The 19,596-nt window shown below is 37.0% G+C and overlaps 2 protein-coding genes across 3 annotated transcripts; both read left to right on the top strand.

The window, feature by feature from the left end:
• Positions 1–1,209: 1,209 nt before the first annotated feature.
• Positions 1,210–7,425, top strand: slc31a2 (solute carrier family 31 member 2). Its single transcript, XM_086096950.1, has 4 exons — positions 1,210–1,448; positions 5,161–5,227; positions 6,101–6,329; positions 6,476–7,425. The coding sequence occupies exons 1-4, from the start codon at positions 1,440–1,442 to the stop codon at positions 6,639–6,641; spliced, it is 471 nt and encodes a 156-aa protein (XP_085953076.1). The 5' UTR covers positions 1,210–1,439; the 3' UTR covers positions 6,642–7,425.
• Positions 7,426–8,592: 1,167 nt separating this feature from the next.
• On the top strand, positions 8,593–18,935 carry nars1 (asparaginyl-tRNA synthetase 1). 2 transcript variants are annotated; one of them, XM_086097634.1, is made up of 15 exons: positions 8,593–8,787; positions 10,839–10,921; positions 11,323–11,388; positions 12,538–12,630; positions 12,715–12,804; positions 12,941–13,019; positions 13,107–13,177; positions 13,355–13,441; positions 13,944–14,165; positions 15,567–15,766; positions 16,027–16,162; positions 16,262–16,375; positions 17,423–17,554; positions 17,760–17,891; positions 17,973–18,935. In XM_086097634.1, the coding sequence occupies exons 1-15, from the start codon at positions 8,745–8,747 to the stop codon at positions 18,102–18,104; spliced, it is 1,680 nt and encodes a 559-aa protein (XP_085953760.1). In that variant the 5' UTR covers positions 8,593–8,744; the 3' UTR covers positions 18,105–18,935. The 2 variants fall into 2 exon arrangements, with proteins under 2 accessions (XP_085953760.1, XP_085953761.1); XM_086097635.1 differs by having other exon boundaries at positions 8,595–8,766.
• The last annotated feature ends 661 nt before the right edge of the window (positions 18,936–19,596 follow it).

Below are 19,596 nucleotides of genomic sequence, written 5' to 3' on the forward strand. Positions count from 1 at the left end.
TTCATGCCAAAAACAATTAATGCATAAGAAACAATAGACTCATATGAATTCTGGAATTGTTGGAAATATGTGCAATACCTATGATTGCCAAGAAAAGCAGCAATTTAGCTGAAATGATTTTTGCATTGCCTGCAACATTTTTGGTTCTCCAATTTTTGACCAAAGAGTACAATGGTAGTGATTAAACACTTTTTTGTGCAGTTTTTATACTCATCCTTTCTCACGTATTGAGAAGTGGCATCTGGTTTTGTATTTTTTTTTATATACTTGTAACTGGTTTACAGGTGCAGTATGCAGATAGCAGTTTTAGCACCTTGTGTAATATACTGTATCAAAAGTGTATAATAGAACAATAAAGTTATCTGACTTGTTTGGTCATTTGTGAACAATGTCACCTCATAGCTTTGTGTTTCCAAAAACACATCGTCATTAAACAGCACACTGCTACCGTTAAAAGTGACTCAAATCACTTAACTCTAGAAATTCTGAGATGGGTATATTGTCATTGTAAACAGTCTAATCAGATTGTGTCATTTTCCTGTTTCACAAACCAATTTATAACAAATCTGGTAATTGCATTGTTGAGGTCTCGATGGCTTCAGGCTCATTAACTCAATTAGCCGGTGTTGGTTAATCACTCTCATCAGCACAGCTGTGTTGATTGAGCCGCTTGACCACCACTGTGCAAGTTACAGTCTTTTGTCCGCCGTGTGAGAGTCAGATATGAGCACTTATACAAGATTTCACATGAATCACCTTTGATTATTAAATTGTTTTAATAGTAATGATATAATGATCCTGTCACAGGCAAGACAGTCAGAAACATTCTATTTTATGAAACATGCACATAATATGTCATATCTTCGTATGATAATACTAATGGAAGGAATGTTCATGTATGTGCATGATAACTTGGCTCAATAAGAATTAGCAAGCTCTGTACCATGGTGTACTCCTGACCTCTTGTGGAAGAGACAAATACTGCACATATCTATTAGCTGTGAATTACGTATATCAGTCAAATAAAAAAGGGGACTGTGGTGTTGGTTCGAATATTATGTATATAATACTTTGTGAACATGAGCAACATTGCACCTGCATTCTGATTCACATTATAAAACCACGCCCCCAAAAAACTACACGCATGCGCAGAAGCTACATAAACCGGAAATGTTTTGACAATCGTCCCGCACCGGAAAAACTCCATTGACCGTCAGCCTATTGTTTATTGTCTGAAGTCACGAGGTACAGTACTGTAGTTTTGGGGTGGGTTTTGTTCGTCTGTCCTACTCAAGGAGCGCAACAAAAAATGTCTCATACTTGACATCTCATTATCGAAGCATCAAGAGTCAGCCAGCCAGAAAAAGCAGCCCGCGATGGGTAAACGGAGTTAACTACAGTACAACAACTGACGCTTTCCGTCGGCCAGCAAGTTCAACATGATGCCTGTGAGTTTCGTTACAGAACATTTTTACTACTCACATCCATGCGTTTGCCTTTGTAACGTAATGAACGTGAGGCCAGCTTTATAAATATACAAGCGCAATGATGCATTATATACATTAAGTTTTGGCATTCAAATTACATTTTGTGGGACTGAATTACAACCCATGTACTTTAAATCACAATTTAAAGATTAAAGATTTTACCTTTTATTAGGGAATCACTGTAAAATAGTTTACCATTCCTCAGCATCGATTTGATCAGTGTTTAAGTTTTTATTTTAATTTAATTGTATTTATTTTTTTAGACCACCTGTTATATCTGTCACAGAGACCATGTCGAATTTTGCGTGTTTTCATGCGCACTCGTTAATTTTCAGATAGCTTTTCAGGCTATGCCGTTTTGGACGGAAATGAGGGATTTCAAACAGAAATTCACCCAAGTTTGAGCCATCTTCTTGGGCAAATCATAAATTAATCAAGCATAACATTCAACCACTGGAAAAAAAATTCTGGTCAGCAATGCAAGTAAATAACTATAATATGGCATATTAATCAAGACATATTAAATGGTTTAAAATGTTTTCAGTTTATGTATAAATCAGCCAGTTTAAAAATTCATAGATAATAATAATTATCATTTTGCATTAAATATATTTCTGTTACAGAGCTTCTATATCCAGTATTAACAAGTGCAGAAACACAATTTTGAATGTGTTTAATTTAAGGCTGTCGTGGCATAAACCTTAATTTGGTTATTGTGCTCTCATGAGTTTGTTAAGCATTGCATATGTCTAACATGCAATGTGCTGTTCTCTTTCAATTCTGAATGTCTTATTTCATTTTTTTTGTACACAAAAATGCAAAGTATATTTAGGGTACCAACTCTCAAAAACATAATAAAATATTGCACTTTATCTGCAACTTTGTATCTAACATTAATGTTTGCCTGAGAAGTGCACTTGTTTCTTCTGAAACTTAATTATTAACATTGTCCAAATCATTTATTTCTCAGGGCACCCAGCTGTTTCAAGGTTAAAGTACTCCTAAGCCTGTTTTTGTTTTTAAATAACAAAATGAATGTCACTGTTGAGAACCTTCTCTCACAGGCAAGTGTGTAATGGACAGTACCTCTGTTGGCTAATGGCTTGTTCTTCATATTTTTTTGACTCTTCCTCCTCAGTTTCACTGCCAGCATTACCTTGGCTGGGGAGTTCCTACAAAGGGTGGAGCTATAGCATGGCAATACAAAATAAAATAAAAATGTAGGTCTTTATGTTGCATACTATGTCAAACAGATATAATGAAAGTACTGAAAAACTGAAATATAGATACATTATTTTGGTGACAAAGCAGCAAGCGTTTACAATGATTGTTTATCTTATTCTACTGATCTGTAGTCGCAAAAGTAAGTAATGAAAACTGCCGAGATACCTTAAATCTGATCGGATGCAAATCGGTACCTAGTTCTATTTGCAATTGCTACATTGACTGTTCATGTGAGCGCTGTCCATGTGAATTATGAGTACAGAATATCAGTAGAGTGCTATTTGCAGATGATAGGGACTGGGACCGCAAATAGACCTGAGGTACACTCTCAAAACTTGTAGTTACAGCTGGTCGTTTGTCAAACGTATTTATGTACGTAGTTCCAGAAGTCAACACAAAGAAGTTGGATGTGAAAAGAGTGACAGATGCAAGAACATTGTCTTTGCGTATGGACTCTATATTCTGGTACACTTCAAAGTCAAACCTGGTAACACCCCTGAGACAAATGGAGGCATGGTACACCCCAAAGACCGGACAGGCAAACATCCCTTACCTTACCCAGAAAAACAGTCTTGGCGTATGCTGTTCAATGCACTGATAAATGTGCTGATGTGTATATTGGGAACACCAAGCAGCCACTGAGCAGGCTCATGTTATGGTTTCAAAAAATAATAGGGGAGGCCATCTAAGTCAAGGTTGAGGTTGATTATGCAATGCTAGAGCTTAGTCACACATTTGTATGCATAAAAACAACTAAGTAAATGTTAATAGTAGTGACGATTGTGTGATAATTTACCTGATTAAATATGAACCTGAATATGTAATACAGTAGAAGTGTTGAAGAGCTCCTCTTGATATTGTTCTAGTTCATATTTGTAATGACTGTGAATGTTTATCAATTGAATAAGTGTTGAAAAGTGTGCTGTTATTATTGCTTATTGACAGAGAATCCACATACTCAGCTCTGCTTCTCATCCCTCAAATGTTCCTTCCAAATAAATGTTCCACCGCTTAAAAAAAAAATAAACAGACTTTCCAGTGGCATCACATCCATTGCCAAAAAGCACTTTTACTGCAAAGAAATATTTGATGACTTACTTGTTGTGCTCTTTATACAGTACATCATCTTCTGGAGAGTGGTGTGTCCATTAACTCAAGAAATATTTTTCCTGATAAAGTCTCAGTAAATTATGCTAACGCTGTACTTACCTGACAGCTGTTATGCTTTATGCTCCTTATTAGGGAAAAAAAGTGTCATTATTTTAAAATTAAAATTAAAATCATCTTTTTTTAAACTACTAGGTAACTCAGTTATTATGATTTAAGTTTGTTTATCACAAGGCAAAATATTCTATATAATTTATAAGATATGCAATCTAATTTTCAATCAAATGGAAACATTTGATCTCGTTCGCCCTTGTTACATGCAAAGCTCTTTTGTTCTCATAAGGCAGTCGAAACTTGACATCATGTAACATTTATTATATCATAGCTGACACAGCAGTTTATTTATGCACAACTATGTGTTTTCGTTTTGATGTTGGTGTGCAAAAATAAAATAAAATGTGGGTGCAGAAAAGTTTCGGACACATTCCAGCATCACTTTACCCCAAGTCAAATGATCCATCATGTCTCCAATATATTAATTCCATTAACTTTGGGGGTGCTGAAGTAACCCTGAAGTAAATCCAAGCACCCCCAAAATTTGAGAAGTAGTTTGAGTGAGTAGCCCTACTTTACTTAAACCAATATATGTGGCAAATTCCTTCATTGCTACCACTCAAAAGCAACATACTGCATTATTGTAAAAAAAAAAAATACATATATATTTTTGGGTTGACTTCCCCTTTAAATAATAGTTCACACACAAAGACATTCTTTTGTCTGTCACATTACATTCACACATCTACTGCAGCAACAGAAAATACAAGCAATGTGCTGTTATTTTCTAATTGGGTTTTAAGTCATGTGAATTTCATTTCATTTCAAAGTTGGCAGTGATTGAATAATTTTTGCGAATTTGGAAATCCAGCAAAAAGTACAACAGGAGAACCGCATGCGACATCTGCAGGGCATTTAGCAGTATTACGTCTTCACAAAGAGGTCATGTTTTTTTGTTTTTTAAACCCATGTCAGTTGGTTTGTTTGCGTGTCTACATGACTGCAAGCAACCAAAAAAACACAACTGTGAAAGTTCTGTGTACGTAAAATGACTTTGTCCTTGGCACATATCGGGAAGAAGCCATTCCATTGTGAGGCAGAACCAATTCGCTTGTGATTTCATTTTATTTTTACTTTAATCAAGGGCAATCTGCATCATTATATGAGGAAACATTAGATGTGGAGCCTAATCAAATGGCGTGGAAGCGCTTAAAGGCTTGTCTTGTACACATATGTGCCATTTTACTTGACATTGTCTGAACATCTCTTTTGTATATTTATTTTTCAGATGACATTCGAGGCGTCAAGTAGTGTGACGCTCCTGTTTGACTTCTGGCATGTGAACAGCCCTGGAGGTACAAAACCATTCCCAAAAATTGTAATAACATGGAAAAGTTCATTTGTTACCATAATTCCATTCAATAAGTCAAACTTTCATCAATTATAGATTCAGGGGCCGCAATTTAAGTGATTTCAGGTATTGTTTTTTTTTCTTTTTCTTTTTCATAATTTGGGCTTCCAGCAAATAAGACCCACTAAAACAGAATAAAAAATAAATAAATTACATGATTAAAAAAATTTTTTTAATGCTGTGAAGAAATACTTCTCAGTGTTTTGCAGGGGGGTAAAAGGACGGAATTTAGGATCACATCGAATGAATGAAAATATGGTATTTTCAAAATGATATGTCAATTTATTTATTTATTTTATTTTGTTTCACTTATCTTTACTGATTTATATTCCATGTACAGCACTTTTAAAGTGCTTTATAAATAAAGTTGAGATATTTTAGATGGCACTTTTTTCTACTGGAATGTAGTTATGGTAGTTTATCTTCAACAAATATAATACTTTTTCTTATTTTGATTAGGTAAAACAAATAAATAAAATCAAAATGTGATTAACTCACATGGGAGCGCCCCAGAAATGAGTTTGATTGAACATGAAAAAGAAGAAGAAAAAAATATAATAAAATAAATTAACAATAACAAAAATACAACAACATCAAAAATTACAAAACAAGCACAATTTGACAACACACACCTAATATTGATTTTCCATGTTCAAAGGGGAGTGGGAAGAAGTCACAAGACGTATTAAATCCCACCCCTTTTCCATGCTTTCTGAATTTGTATATCTATTCTTCATCCAGAATGGACTGCATTAACCCATAACGGTTTCACTGTATATTGTTTCTGCTCCAAATCTTTGTCTGTGTGTCCCCTCAGGTATGTTTGCGTCAGTGATAGTGGTCATGCTGCTGACTGTCTTGTATGAGCTGCTCAAAGTGTGGAGGGTGTGGCTTAACAGGGGCACAGCTTTGGCTCGGTATTTCACTCCTTATTCCAGCGCGCCGGCCAGCCAGAGCAACAGCAATCCTGTGCTGGAAAGCAGCACCTCTGAATCCTCATTGACTCCCAAAGAATCAACCCCCATCTTTCCGAGCAACAGGGGCAGGTATTTTATTTCTAGTTTCCACAACTTTTTTTTTTTGACAGCTAATGCTTTTTTTTTCTGCCAAATTTTGGCTATGATCAAATGACTTTCTTTTCAAGAGAGACTTAAATAAATGGGTAAATTAATTATCTGTATCCTGTCCTCAGCTGGTTGCTCCACGGAATCCAAACATTGCTCCACTTGCTGCAGGTGACGTTGGGCTACATGCTGATGTTGTGTGTCATGTCCTTCAACACTTGGATCTTCCTCGGCGTCATCGCAGGTTCCACACTGGGTTATTTCATCTCATTCCCTCTGATAGATCAGCGTTGATGGACAGTACAAGTCGGGGTGTTTTCTCCTCAATGAAAAAGATTGTGTTTTTGGTTAAGATGTGTGGATATCCTCTTGATTTACTGTTTGGTTGCTTGGGGGTATTTTAGTTTTTGTCAAATTGTTAGAGAACCAGTTGCTTGTGGTTTCCCCCCACAGCTCCAGCGGACATTCATTCATGTAAAAGGTATTATTTCTACATGGCCTTAAATGCTTCGAAATGGTGATGATCAAGTAGAAATTCAAGGGGAGGAAATGTATTGTGATCAACACTTACTTCATTATTATCAGTAACTTTGTAGATTAACGCTACCGATTACATCGACAGGTCTGATTACTATGATACCTATGTTAATTTTATTGTACACTAATTACAACACTCATTTGTTTGGTTAAAATAAAGGGCAAAAACAATTATGCATTAAAAATTGTCTTTGATTCAAAAGTCATTTAAAGCAGAATTTATTTGTACACATGATTTCAGTTATCTGTCGCAAAAAAACTGCAGAGGCCACTTTGAAGAATTCCATTGTGGGATTTTACTCGCCCTGAAAGGCTAATCAGGAGCACTAGGACGATCTTTATTACAATGGTTATCACCAAAAGGAGAAACTATTTATTATTTGACAAGAAACCACGCCACTGTAACACTCTTATACATTTTTCTGGGTTCAAAGAAAGTGTCTGATATACATGAAAGGGAGTGGTTGAATGCTTGATATGAATGAAAATTGTCTTATAAGTTTTTCCAATTGTAAATAAATTTCAACAAAATTGCCACAAAGTCCCCATTCCTGTTCATAATGATAAAACATGGAAAGCTGACTGAAAATGAAATTACTCATCAAAGCACTTGATGATTCTTAATGGCTATTACAGGTGCAGTAATAAATTTGTTAATCACCGTAAATGTTATCTATTTGTGTTCTCATACTAGGTGAAACAATGAGTCTGATCTTGTAAGCACAGAATGTGAATATCGATGTTGGAAGGAATAAAAAGCTGTTTTAGATTGATACATTAGTGATAGTACAATTATAAATCTTCAATAAAATGTTGTGAACTAAAGTGGGTTGGTCTGAGCCATGAAACTCCAGGGCTGAAAATGAGTCTCACTCCAGTCCTGCTTGTTGGTGACATAAGTCACCAAGGACTGAGATTGTTATTTTAATTAACTTTAGCTCAGCTATTTTTAAGATAATATTTTTTGACTGTAACGCAATGTTGAGTATGTTTGAAATTGTTTAAAGGAGACAGTGTGTACAAGAATGTTTTTATTTTCCAATGTTTATTCATTAAAATTTTTTTTTTATTAATTTCAATAACATGCCCAAAAAAAAAAGTTCTATCACATCAACAATAACATATATATATATAAAATGTAATCGTCTTGTACATAAGACGTGCCACACCTTACAGGGAGGAGGCTGCCATCTTTCTGCTACGGCTATCCAAAGGAGAAGAACTTTGTAAAAGTAGTCAAGTTTACGTCACAAGTCAAAATGCAAAAACAAATATATTTTTTTAATCTGAAATGTTTGTTTCTAAGCGTAGTCCTTGCATTTTATTAGTTTACCAGTAGATGGCGCTAAATTCGACACTTTTAAAGTGCTCTACAAATAAAGTTGATTTTAGTCAAAGTTTTTTTCTGTTATATCCTTAAAATGCTAAACACTTTCAGATTTCGGTTTCATTAATTTCTCAAGAAGATTTAATCTTTAATTGTCTCTTAAGTACAACTCAACATGTAATTTAATAACGTGTAACATACAGTGTACGCTGTATTTAAAACGAAACCAAAAAAACAAGTTAATTTATGAGAAAAAGGGTGTTTCAAATGATCATGCCTACAATAGAATTCCACCAATTGAATTTGCGGGTATTGAATCTCCGTTGAAACAGTCCAATGGGCGACAGTCTTCTTCGACTCACAAAGGAAGAACTTCCTTGGGTTCTAGCGTATGCGGCAGGAACAGTGTGTGTATGTGTAGGGCTACATGTCAAGCACTGCAGCAGGACTGATACAGCACCGGCACTTGCATCTTGCGTTGTGTGTTTTATGAAATTATTTCGTGAGCGGACTACAACAGCGCCTGGACTGATATGGCGACAGATATAACTAAAGGTGTGGACCAAGTGTCTGTTGGTAAGGAAGAAAACAATGAAAATATGCGTGCTAAGTATATTAGCCACCTAGCTTCTGATGACATGTGTACAGTACCAATTGCATCAGTCACAGATATGCTAGCAGTTAGCATGCTAGTAATTCCCGAATTCTCAGATTCACTTATGTTTTAGCTAATTTACGATGCATTAACGTATTACATGGTGGAGATAAAACGGACATGTGAAAATGAAGTCATTGTAGCGTAATGGTAACCGTCACAGCTGTCATTTTGCTACATGAATGTATTGTTGCGTCAGTCAATTACGTTCACTTATCGTCAGGACATAATTTAAATAAAACCTGTCAAATAAACGTCATTAGTCGTCAACTGTAGTGTAAATCATTGTGTTTTGTGTAGATTGAATGAATATAAGAGACGAATATTGTGCATTGCCCATTATTTTACATTTGGGAACAACATCATGAAAGCTAACAATTTCTAAACCAAAAATGATCTCATATAGTGCTACCAAATTCAATATTATTATAAGATTTTATTTTATTTTTTTAAAGTGTGATTAGAAAATATATATATTTCATGTCATCTGACCAGAATGACCAAATCCGACACAGTGGCTACCAGCAATAATCCATTTATGTTCAACTTTAAAGGAGAGCGAAACATTAAATAATAATAAGAAATATGGCTCGCACTTTATTCATTACATTAGTACATTGTTATATTCCTTATATTGATAAGTTATTCAACTTATAACTTAATTTATAACTTGAGCCATGTGCTTTTATTGCTCTCTATATCAAAACTTCAAAGGAAGCGAGTGCCTGAAACTGATTTAGACTTTTTCGGACAGATGTGGACCAAGTGGCTGATGGTAAGTAAGAAAATCATTGAAAGTCTCTAGGCTAAATACCTGTATGTCAGTCTTCTCACTTCTGGTAAAATGCAGTACCTTACCAATTGCATCAGTCGCAGACATGCTGGCAGTTAGCATGATAGTAATTCCCAAGCTCTCAGACTGACCAACTTGCGCTGAATTAACGTACTGCTCAAAATTGTGTTGTGTTACATGATTATACAGAATTATAAAAATGAATTATGAATAGCCGAATGGTAACCCATTGCAGCTGTTATTTTGCCGCACTGGATCTACTGCTACATCAGTGAATTATGTTCATGTATCACAACTTAATTGTTCTCACAATTTCTGTCAAATAAATGACATTTGCTATCACCTGTCGTATAAATCATACACTCAATGTTTTATTTAGTGACTGTGATGCAATAAAAAAAAATGTGCATTCGTGTAATGGCTCTAAGTTTTTTTTCTTCCAATTGTATTGTTACGCCAGGTTCAACATTCAATGTAAAATGATAAGATTAATAATCATCATTTAAGATAACAGTTTGTGATTTCTTCATTTCATTGCTGTAAGATCCAATGTATTTAAGGGTTTTACACCCATTTATACTGGTCTGCTTTATGGATTTATTAGTGCTTTAACTATTCAGATTGAAACCGAAAATAGCAGTACCCTTTCTTATTTTTGTTCTGATATGCTTGCTGATATGCCTTTATTGTCCATCAAAGTGAAACCTTACTCCCTTGCTTAACCTATTTCCTTATCAAGGCCACTTATTAGGGCCTCAATAAATTATTACAGCCGAGATCCAAGTGCCTTTGGGTATTGTGCTGTATGTAACAAAAGAGTATTGAAAAACCAAAAGTGACAAAATTGATGAAATACAATACAAATATGTCTTTGAAATGTCAGAAACATGATGGGCCCCTTCCAACTCGCAGAATTTGAGACTCTAATCCAGATACGGCAATATATATACACATTAATTACACCAGGTACTCTTTCCTCCTGATTCAGGCTTATTTCTCTGCAGTAACATCCTGTGTGGAAAAATAGTCACTTCACAATCCTACGATATAAGTGGAAAAAAAGCGAATAACCTGTGATTATTAAAAAACACGTAATGCAGTGAAGCTGCAGAAAGTGACCAGTCATATGGAGATGACTATGTGTATTAACCATCAATCTACTGTACTTGTGTACCCCAGGGGAAGTGTATGTGTCGGACAAATGTGGCAACGACCAGGATGGAGATGGGTCAGAGCAGAAACCCTTCAAGACACCTCTCAAGGTAAGCACAGTACAGGCAATATTTCAAGTTGCATTTTTTTACATCCACAGCTGTGTAAAAATAGTCCACTGCTATTATTACAGAGTCATGAAACAAATATTAACTCAAATTTAAATACCACAAAACACTCTGATCTGAATTAACAACTCACAAGGTCAAGCTATCCCCCAAACATCCTCAACCTTTGATGCTGACTGAACTGAACGCCATTGAGATCACGCTCACACCATGTGCATCCATCAATTTGACTCAAAATAAACTCCCAAAGTTTTGGATTAAGTTTTCACTCCTATTTTTTTAATTAGTTAATTTAAAAAAAAAAATCCAAGAATGGTACCAAGAATGTTGGTGATATTTTCACCCTGATATCTGATGATTGTGTTTTTGATTTACCTTCACAGGCTCTGCTCTTCATTGGCAAAGAACCATTCCCTACAATCTACGTAGACTCACAGAAAGAGGAAGAGGTAGCAGGATTTTTTGTTTTGTTTCACATTTACTTAGTAACATAACTATGAGATAAATTTTTCAAAAATCATTTCCAGCTTAATACATTTTTTAGAAACTTTATTTGTTATTTACGTCGCAACGCATTCAGTGCGTAGTGGCGTAGAATGGCGGCTGTATATATATACGACAATGTGAAACGCCTATAAAGAAAGTAAATTAAGCCTCGAGGCGTTCCTAAAGAAACAACATGCGATCGGGAGAGTCACCCTCCCTCTCGTCATTCACCAGACGCATTAGAGAGTTTGGATTTACCCTTTAGGAACGCTCGAGGCTTACCTTGCTTTCTTTATATGCGTTTCACATTGCTTGGCAGAGAGCCAGCCGCCATTCTACGTCACTACGCACTGAATGCGTTGCGACGTAAATAACAATGGCGTCCAAATAAAGTTTCTAGAAATGTTTTTTGAAAAATGAATCTCATAGCTATGTTGATAACAACCAAATCAATAATATAGAGCAAACTTGTCATGACAGCGTCAGTCGGGGTTCCTTCTAATAATTGAATAATTGGTTGATTATTTGTTTCCATTAATCAGCAAATCAGATGTATAATAATAATTATAATAATGTATATTCTTTTATTAAAAATAACAGGGCATTATTTGAAATTGACAGTGCAGAAAAGTGCACACAAGAAATTAGCTGCATTAAAATCCCAGCGCTCTTAAAGGGTAACTCAACACAAAAATGTTCTTTGCAATATGTTCTATATACCCCCCCTAGTGAATACATGATATTCTCATTAATATTGCATTTATGGAAAAATAATTAAGCAGATGAATCCATCTGTTTTCATTCTTTCTCATGGGGCTGCCATTTTGCAAGCACTACATTGTCAATTTCAAACACTAAGATGATGTTTTCCACCCCACCATGCTTAAGAAAATGAATAAATAAAACACTGGCTCCACTCTATCGACCTGCAACTATGTACGCCACACTCTGGTCTGTTCATGTTCTTTGGTATTTTACGGCAGAGTGCATCATGAACTTTGTTGCAAGCACATTTAATTTGCGATTATTATTGATTTACACATTATTAAGAATCGTATATAACCAGTTGTGGTAAATTTCAATGTTTTTGATATCTTGTTTGTTTCTGTCAGCGTTGGGCAGTGATCTCCAAGACGCAAATGAAGAATGCAAAGAAAGCTTTTAACCGTGAACAGGCCAAGAATGAGTCCAAAGAAAAAAAAGAGGTGTGAATATTGGTTGCTACTTTTGTTGTTGTTTTCTTCGTTAGTCTGACTGTTTTGTTTTTTTGATGTATGTTTGTTTTACAGGCGGAAGATACTGAAAGGAGAGAGAAGAACCTGGAAGAAGCCAAGAAAATCATTATTGAAAAGGACCCCAGTTTGCCCAATCCGGAGACGGTTCGTTAATCTTCATTCATTTTGATGAATGGAATGTTAATATAAGCAACAACTTTAATGTCAGAACGGGAGTCATTTGGCAGTGTTGATATCCTCCAACTTCCCTTGATCTTTCCTTTCTTCTTGTATTTTGCAGGTAAAAATCAATGCTCTGGAACCAAAGAGAGGTCAGAGAGTCAAAGTGTTTGGATGGGTTCATCGCCTTCGGCGACAAGGTTGGCAGACTTCAAATCACACATAGATGGATATTTACTACTCTCTAAAAAGTTGACCCATTTTAATTGAATTGTTTTTGTCTACAGGGAAAAATTTGATGTTTCTTGTGTTGAGAGATGGAACTGGTTTCCTGCAGTGTGTGCTGTCTGATAAACTGGTAAAATGAACCCTTTATGACCTTTTTTGAAAATATTGAAATTGTCCATTGACTGACATCACTTATAAAATATATTGTTCTCCTGTGTAGTTATTGTTTTACTCACTTTCGCAGTATTTTTTTTTCATGTTTGTGTATTAACATCTACCAACTGACTGTTCTTGTTCTTGTCTCCAGGCCCAGTGCTATAATGGCTTATTGTTATCCACGGAGAGCAGTGTAGCACTTTATGGGACCGTGACGCAAGTTCCTGAAGGAAAACAGGTGAACACGCCCGCTTATCATGCACACAAGCAGGAAAAATGCTTGCATATTATGCACGTTTCAATTAAGTGATTTATTCAAAATGATTATATATTACATGTATTTTTTTTTTTTTTACTATGTAAAACTATCTACAGTGTTCCCATACTCTGATGGGCCGATGGCGAATGCACTTTGCATTACCATGACGACTATGAGTAGTACTTTGGGTAGCTGCACTTTGTGTGCTACTTATCAGATGCTAATTCTGTTGGCTACTGCAAATCTGTGCATCAACATTTTTTTTAATGGTGCTCTGCTTACGTTTTTGTATCGCCATAGTGTTTCAGACAATATTGAAATTGTCCATTGTGGGGACAATCCACCTCTGGATATTGGCTCAGCCTGGCTGCCAAGTTATTGAAACTTGTTGTGGGCGTGGTTATTATGTAAATTAGTGGAATTGTGCTGACATAGTCAAATTCAGAAACGGCCTTTTCCCAAGCTTCTATTACTCTCCTAGGCGCCAGGAGGTCATGAACTCCACTGCGACTTCTGGGAGCTGATTGGCCTGGCGCCAGCAGGCGGGGCCGACAACATCCTGAACGAAGAGTCTGACGTGGACGTCCAGCTTAACAACCGTCACATGATGATCAGAGGAGAGAACGTGTCCAAGGTCCTAAGAGTCCGATCCACGGTCACGCAGTGCTTCAGGGAGCACTTCTTCAGCCGTGGCTACTACGAGGTGAAGCACGCCTTCAAAAGGTCATCGTAGTTTACTACCTGCTAATGCAGGACCAGCTGGAGGGTTAAGCCTGGACGGCAATTTTTTAACATTTCAAACTATTTTTTAAATGTGGGGAAAAAATAGGCAGCTGTTTCTGTTTTTGTTTCCGGCTTCAGCACGAGCTATTATACTACTACTATACTACCTTTTTTCTAGACCGATACCAGTGCGAGCACCCATCTCTTTAGTCAGTGATACCATGAGTACTTTTGAGATATAAAAATCCTCCTCCCCAAAAAAAGACATAATTTTAAAGGATGACCTATATATATCCCAATATAGCATTTTTCCTTAAAAACGGCAATTTTATATTGTTCTCATTTCTAGTTCTTGATCATACAACAGCCACAAGAGGGTAGCTGATAAAGGGATTGGTACTCACCAATCCCTAATATTAAGGACGTTTAACATTAATAATTATTTTCCAAGCACATTTGGGAGAAAAACACACCCTTAACAGATGCCAAGCTAGAGGATAATTAATCAGGATCACTTTTAGATACACCTGATTATCTGGTCTATGATGACTTTTAGTAAAAATGGGGAATCAGGTTCAAAATCGGTCTGACTATTGATATGTGTGTACTCGGCTTTAATTTACCAATGGCTTAGTTGTGACTCCGTAGCAAAGGGGATCATATTTATTCTATTAGTCTTCTTCATATTGTCGCTGCTATGTGAAAAACACGTGCGTCCATTTTTGTCACTTTTTTTACATTTTAATGTTTTTGGAAATCTAAAAAATGGGGAAAAAGTGGACATAAGTGTTTTTCACATAGCAGCGACAATATGTGGATTTACTTAAAAATGATGTCCAATCCACTGTGCTCTCAATGCAATGTGTGTTTTAAACGTGCTTTCTTCAACGTGCTGATTGTTTTTCTTTTCTTTTTTTGACGGTGATCGATGTGCTGCATTCAGGAACTAGAATTTTTTTTACAGAAATCCTACACTGAATTGGGATATATATGTCTTTCTGTCTTTTTTTTTTTTGTGGTGGTGCTTGGGGGCAGAATTTCATGTTTCAAAAGTGCAAGTGTTATCGGTAGTTGGTATCATACATCCCTACTTAAAGTATAGTGTAAACAGTTAAAGGGGAAGTCAACCCCCAAAACAATTTTGGACAGTAATATGTTTTATGCAGCCCCACTGGTCTAAATACGGTATTCTATTTAATATTACATTTGTAATATTAATCAGAATGTCATATTTAGACTCGTGGGGTCACATATAAGAAATGTTTAAGGTTCATCTGTATGATGTACTCGATGATGGGATCTCAGCTATTTGCGTAGGCAAACCCAGGCGCTGACTTTCATCGGCCACGCACTTAATCAAGAATTCTTGTTTCCTGTGTAGGTTTTTCCTCCGACTTTGGTGCAGACTCAGGTGGAGGGCGGCTCCACGCTGTTTAACTTCAACTACTTTGGCGAGCAGGCGTACCTGACGCAGTCTTCCCAGCTTTACCTGGAGACGTGCATCCCTGCGCTGGGCGACAGTTTCTGCATTGCTCAGTCATACCGAGCTGAGCAGTCGCGCACCCGCAGGCACCTCTCAGAGTGAGCATGCCAGTCAATCTACTCTCTAGCCAAGCAAAACAAATGTGACTAGTTTACCGTACAGTACGTCCACATTCCTCAGTGAGTAACCTTAAGGTGAACCCAGGCACGCAGCCAAGTTAGTCACTAGTAGTTGTCAGCTAATTTCTGAGTTAAGGTACAGCACCAGCTGGCTTTGTACTAGCATGCAAAGCAAAATGGTGTCTGAGTGAAGTGGATGCCTCTTTTATGATGTATCGTCTCCATTATTTTCTGCGCAGGTACACTCACGTTGAAGCTGAGTGTCCCTTCATAACCTTTGAGGATCTGCTGAACAGACTGGAGGATTTGGTGTGCGATGTTGTGGACCGAGTGCTAAAATCCCCTGCGGCGGAACTGCTCTATGACATCAACCCGGTACCAAACAAGATCCACTGGGGTGGTTTGGTTGGAGTGTGGGGAATTGCATTCTGAAGTTGACATTTTATTTACAGATGATGTATTCATATTTTTCAGGACTTCAAACCTCCTAAAAGGCCGTTCAAGAGGATGAACTACTCTGATGCCATCGAGTGGCTCAAAGAACATGACGTCAAGAAGGATGATGGAACCTACTATGAGTTTGGAGAGGTGAGCATGACGCAAACGTTTATTTGAATATTTTTCTCGTGGCATCATAAATCCTATGTGAAGTCTAATTCACAATGGGTGACTTATAATATGGTAGGAACATGGTGATAATTTTTTAGTAGGGTTGGGTATCGATTCTAATTTCCTCAATCAATTCGATTTCGATTCACAAGAATTCAGTTCTATTCGATTTCAATTTCTTCCGATTCAATTCACTTCAGTTCAATCCGATATTGATTAATTAAGGAGCATCAATCGCTCTTAAATGTTAACGAGATGCTAAAAACTGCCCACATTTTAAATTCCAATGTAAATGTTGTGGAGGCAGTAACCGGTCAAATGATTTAGTTTATTAGTGAAAGTAACACGTGTTGTAATCACTATAATGTTACACAAACATTGACATCAGCAAGGATGAGATGAAGATATTTTCATAATTGTAATTAAATAATTGTAAATATGAGTTAAAAAGATTTTTGAATTGTCAGGTCTTTCACAAATGTAAGATAATACTTTTAAATACATGTGAATAGTAACAGTAAGATTTAAAAAAGGGCCTTTAAAATGTCATTTTCTTATTAATTTATGGGAAAATTATATTAAAATAATTGATTCATGGTTATATGGATCGAAATCGGGCTCGAAAAGGAAAAATCTGGAAAAACTAATTGCTAATACATTCCACAAGATGGCTGCAATACACTGTATTAAGTTCCTTAATTCACTTACACATTCACAAACAGTAGTTCCTGGGCAGCAAGATACCACAAAATGGCGCCAAAGCAATGCTAACGTACTATATAAGAGTTTTACCTGAACACTTAAATGGGGAATAGGCATGTTTTTCAGCAAATAATTCCCCAAGAAAATGGCCAAATATGTGCATTTACAAATGGCAAACTGAAAATTGGAGCAGTACTTAACAAAATAAAATTCTACTCTCAAATTAATGATTCACTGAGATCACCCATGAATTCCTTTTTATACTAAATGTGTTATCCTCATAACCTTCTTCTCATTTGTCTTTGCTGTTTTTGTGTCTGTCAGGACATCCCTGAGGCCCCCGAGAGGCTGATGACAGATGCCATCAACGAAACAATTCTCCTTTGTCGTTTCCCAGCCGAGATCAAATCCTTCTACATGCAGCGCTGCCCTGAGGACAGTCGACTCACAGAGTCGGTAGGCACCATGATTGATCGCGCTGGCCTCGATTCAAAACTGCGCTCAACTCTGCAAAGGCCACAAGATCCCTACTGAATCAAAAACTAAATTGTGCACCTTTCTGCTTATGCTGTATTGCGAGCTTAGTAGGGGGCTCTGTGCCTCTTCCTCTCTTAATCCCACTGACGGTGACAAGTGATATACCAACTTAACCGTCTTGCAGGTTGACGTTTTGATGCCAAATGTGGGTGAGATTGTAGGAGGCTCGATGCGTATCTGGGACGCCGAGGAGCTGTTTGAGGGCTACAAGAGGGAGGGCATCGACCCAACCCCGTACTACTGGTACACCGATCAGGTAACTGACCACTTTCTGGGTGACTTTTTGCCTACCTGCTTAATTGAGCATAAACATTTCTTACTTACTCCTATCATTCAGAGGAAGTATGGCACATGTCCTCATGGTGGTTACGGCCTTGGCCTCGAGCGTTTCCTCACCTGGCTGCTGAACAGACACCACATCAGAGACGTCTGCCTTTACCCAAGATTCATCCAGCGCTGCCGGCCCTAAACACACTCGTACGACACACTCACTCTCGGCCTCGCCTGAACCATCACATAAACGTCAATATTGAATCAATGTTCCAGCGTTTTTTCTGTTGCCGTCTTCATTACCGGTTCTCAAATTGAGACCCAATCACACCAAGTTGTCGTCCATATGGTGCTCATCCACGCTCCTGATTGTGTCCGCCGCAATTGTGCAATCACGTTAGCTTAATCATGTCTACTTGTGCTGTCCACAACAAACACATTTCCCCGTAATTGTGAAGTACTGAATGTGCTTGATGGTTTCCTGCCTTAAATGTCGTCTTTCTAGCTCGGTCTACGCTCGGGCTGAAGCTTTGCAATTATTCTACAATAGGGTTAGTACCAATCGGCAACACGGCTCAAAGTGTTTTTTTGTGTGTGTTTTTTAGCAATTGCTTGTCCCATTTTCCTCTCCTGTCCAAATATCCAAGGAGGAAAAATTGGCAACATTTTTGTGTGTCTTTGGATTGTTTACAGAACAAATGTCTCTGGTTGTGATATAAGAACATTGTTGGAGGAGGTGTGGCCTTCCACGAGGCAAGAAAATACACATTGCACACGGGTATTGATGATGCTGGTGTGTATTCACAGTTGGGAATAACTTCAAATCACTATAGTAACATTGGCAATTTTGTAGTGCTGAAGAACATTTGATTACTTTCTTGCAAGGAAATGAACAAAAATCTGGGCTGCTACTGGTGAATCAGGTGATTACGATTATGTATGTGGCATCAAATATTTGTTGGGTTATTTTTTGTGATCTGAGAAAATTGGACTGTACGGCACTTAAATAAAACGATGCAAACAAACACAACTGAGTAGAGTTTGGTGTGTTACTTATATAAATGATTTTCCTATCTGCACATGGATATATGAAAACACTAACAAAAAATGTCCTTTGGACTATTTGATTAAACTATTAATATTATGACCATATAATTTGACTTTCTCTAAACTTGTGAATGCAAATGTACAATGGTTTCAATACTTTTTGCTCAACTTGTGGTTTCTAACTAGGAACTGAAGGGCAAAATTCACAACGGGTGTTTCATCATGAATGGACCACCAAAACATTTCCTGGTTCAGTTGGTGGCCAAACTGTCATCAGCAGTTTGTGGCAGATACAGAGAGACTGGAAGAGTCGCACAAGAAATTTGTATTAACATAACACATTTTAGGCTTATTTTGAAATTTTGCCCGAAAATCAAATACTGTACAGTGCAGTATGCCTAACTGAGAGTAATGTATATGTTTCCTCCTGTAAATCTGGGACGAGATGGGGAAAGTCATAACTGATTGAAATTCACGTTATGAATAACAATAACCAGTAGATGGCAGTAGACAATGAAAATGATGACGTAACAACCAGTGTATGCGGCGATGATCCGTTCTCACGTGGTAGTAAAGACACAAGTTTGGACTTGTTTGGCGTAAATTTTCTCTTTCACGTGGATGAGAGCGAGAGACTATAGAAA

This window comes from Leptonotus elevatus, chromosome 15 (genome assembly GCF_054856555.1).
Source record: "Leptonotus elevatus isolate MCC_2025b chromosome 15, RoL_Lele_1.0, whole genome shotgun sequence".
Taxonomy (NCBI): domain Eukaryota; kingdom Metazoa; phylum Chordata; class Actinopteri; order Syngnathiformes; family Syngnathidae; genus Leptonotus; species Leptonotus elevatus.

Coding starts and splice junctions, on each gene's coding strand:
- nars1 (XM_086097634.1), top strand. CDS start 8,745: ATGGCGACAGATATAACTAAAGGTGTGGACCAAGTGTCTGTTG. Junction 14,166..15,566: donor TCAGCCGTGGCTACTACGAG/GTGAAGCACGCC, acceptor TTTCCTGTGTAG/GTTTTTCCTCCGACTTTGGT. Junction 17,892..17,972: donor ACTACTGGTACACCGATCAG/GTAACTGACCAC, acceptor CCTATCATTCAG/AGGAAGTATGGCACATGTCC.
- slc31a2 (XM_086096950.1), top strand. Junction 5,228..6,100: donor GCATGTGAACAGCCCTGGAG/GTACAAAACCAT, acceptor GTGTCCCCTCAG/GTATGTTTGCGTCAGTGATA. Junction 6,330..6,475: donor TTTCCGAGCAACAGGGGCAG/GTATTTTATTTC, acceptor TCCTGTCCTCAG/CTGGTTGCTCCACGGAATCC.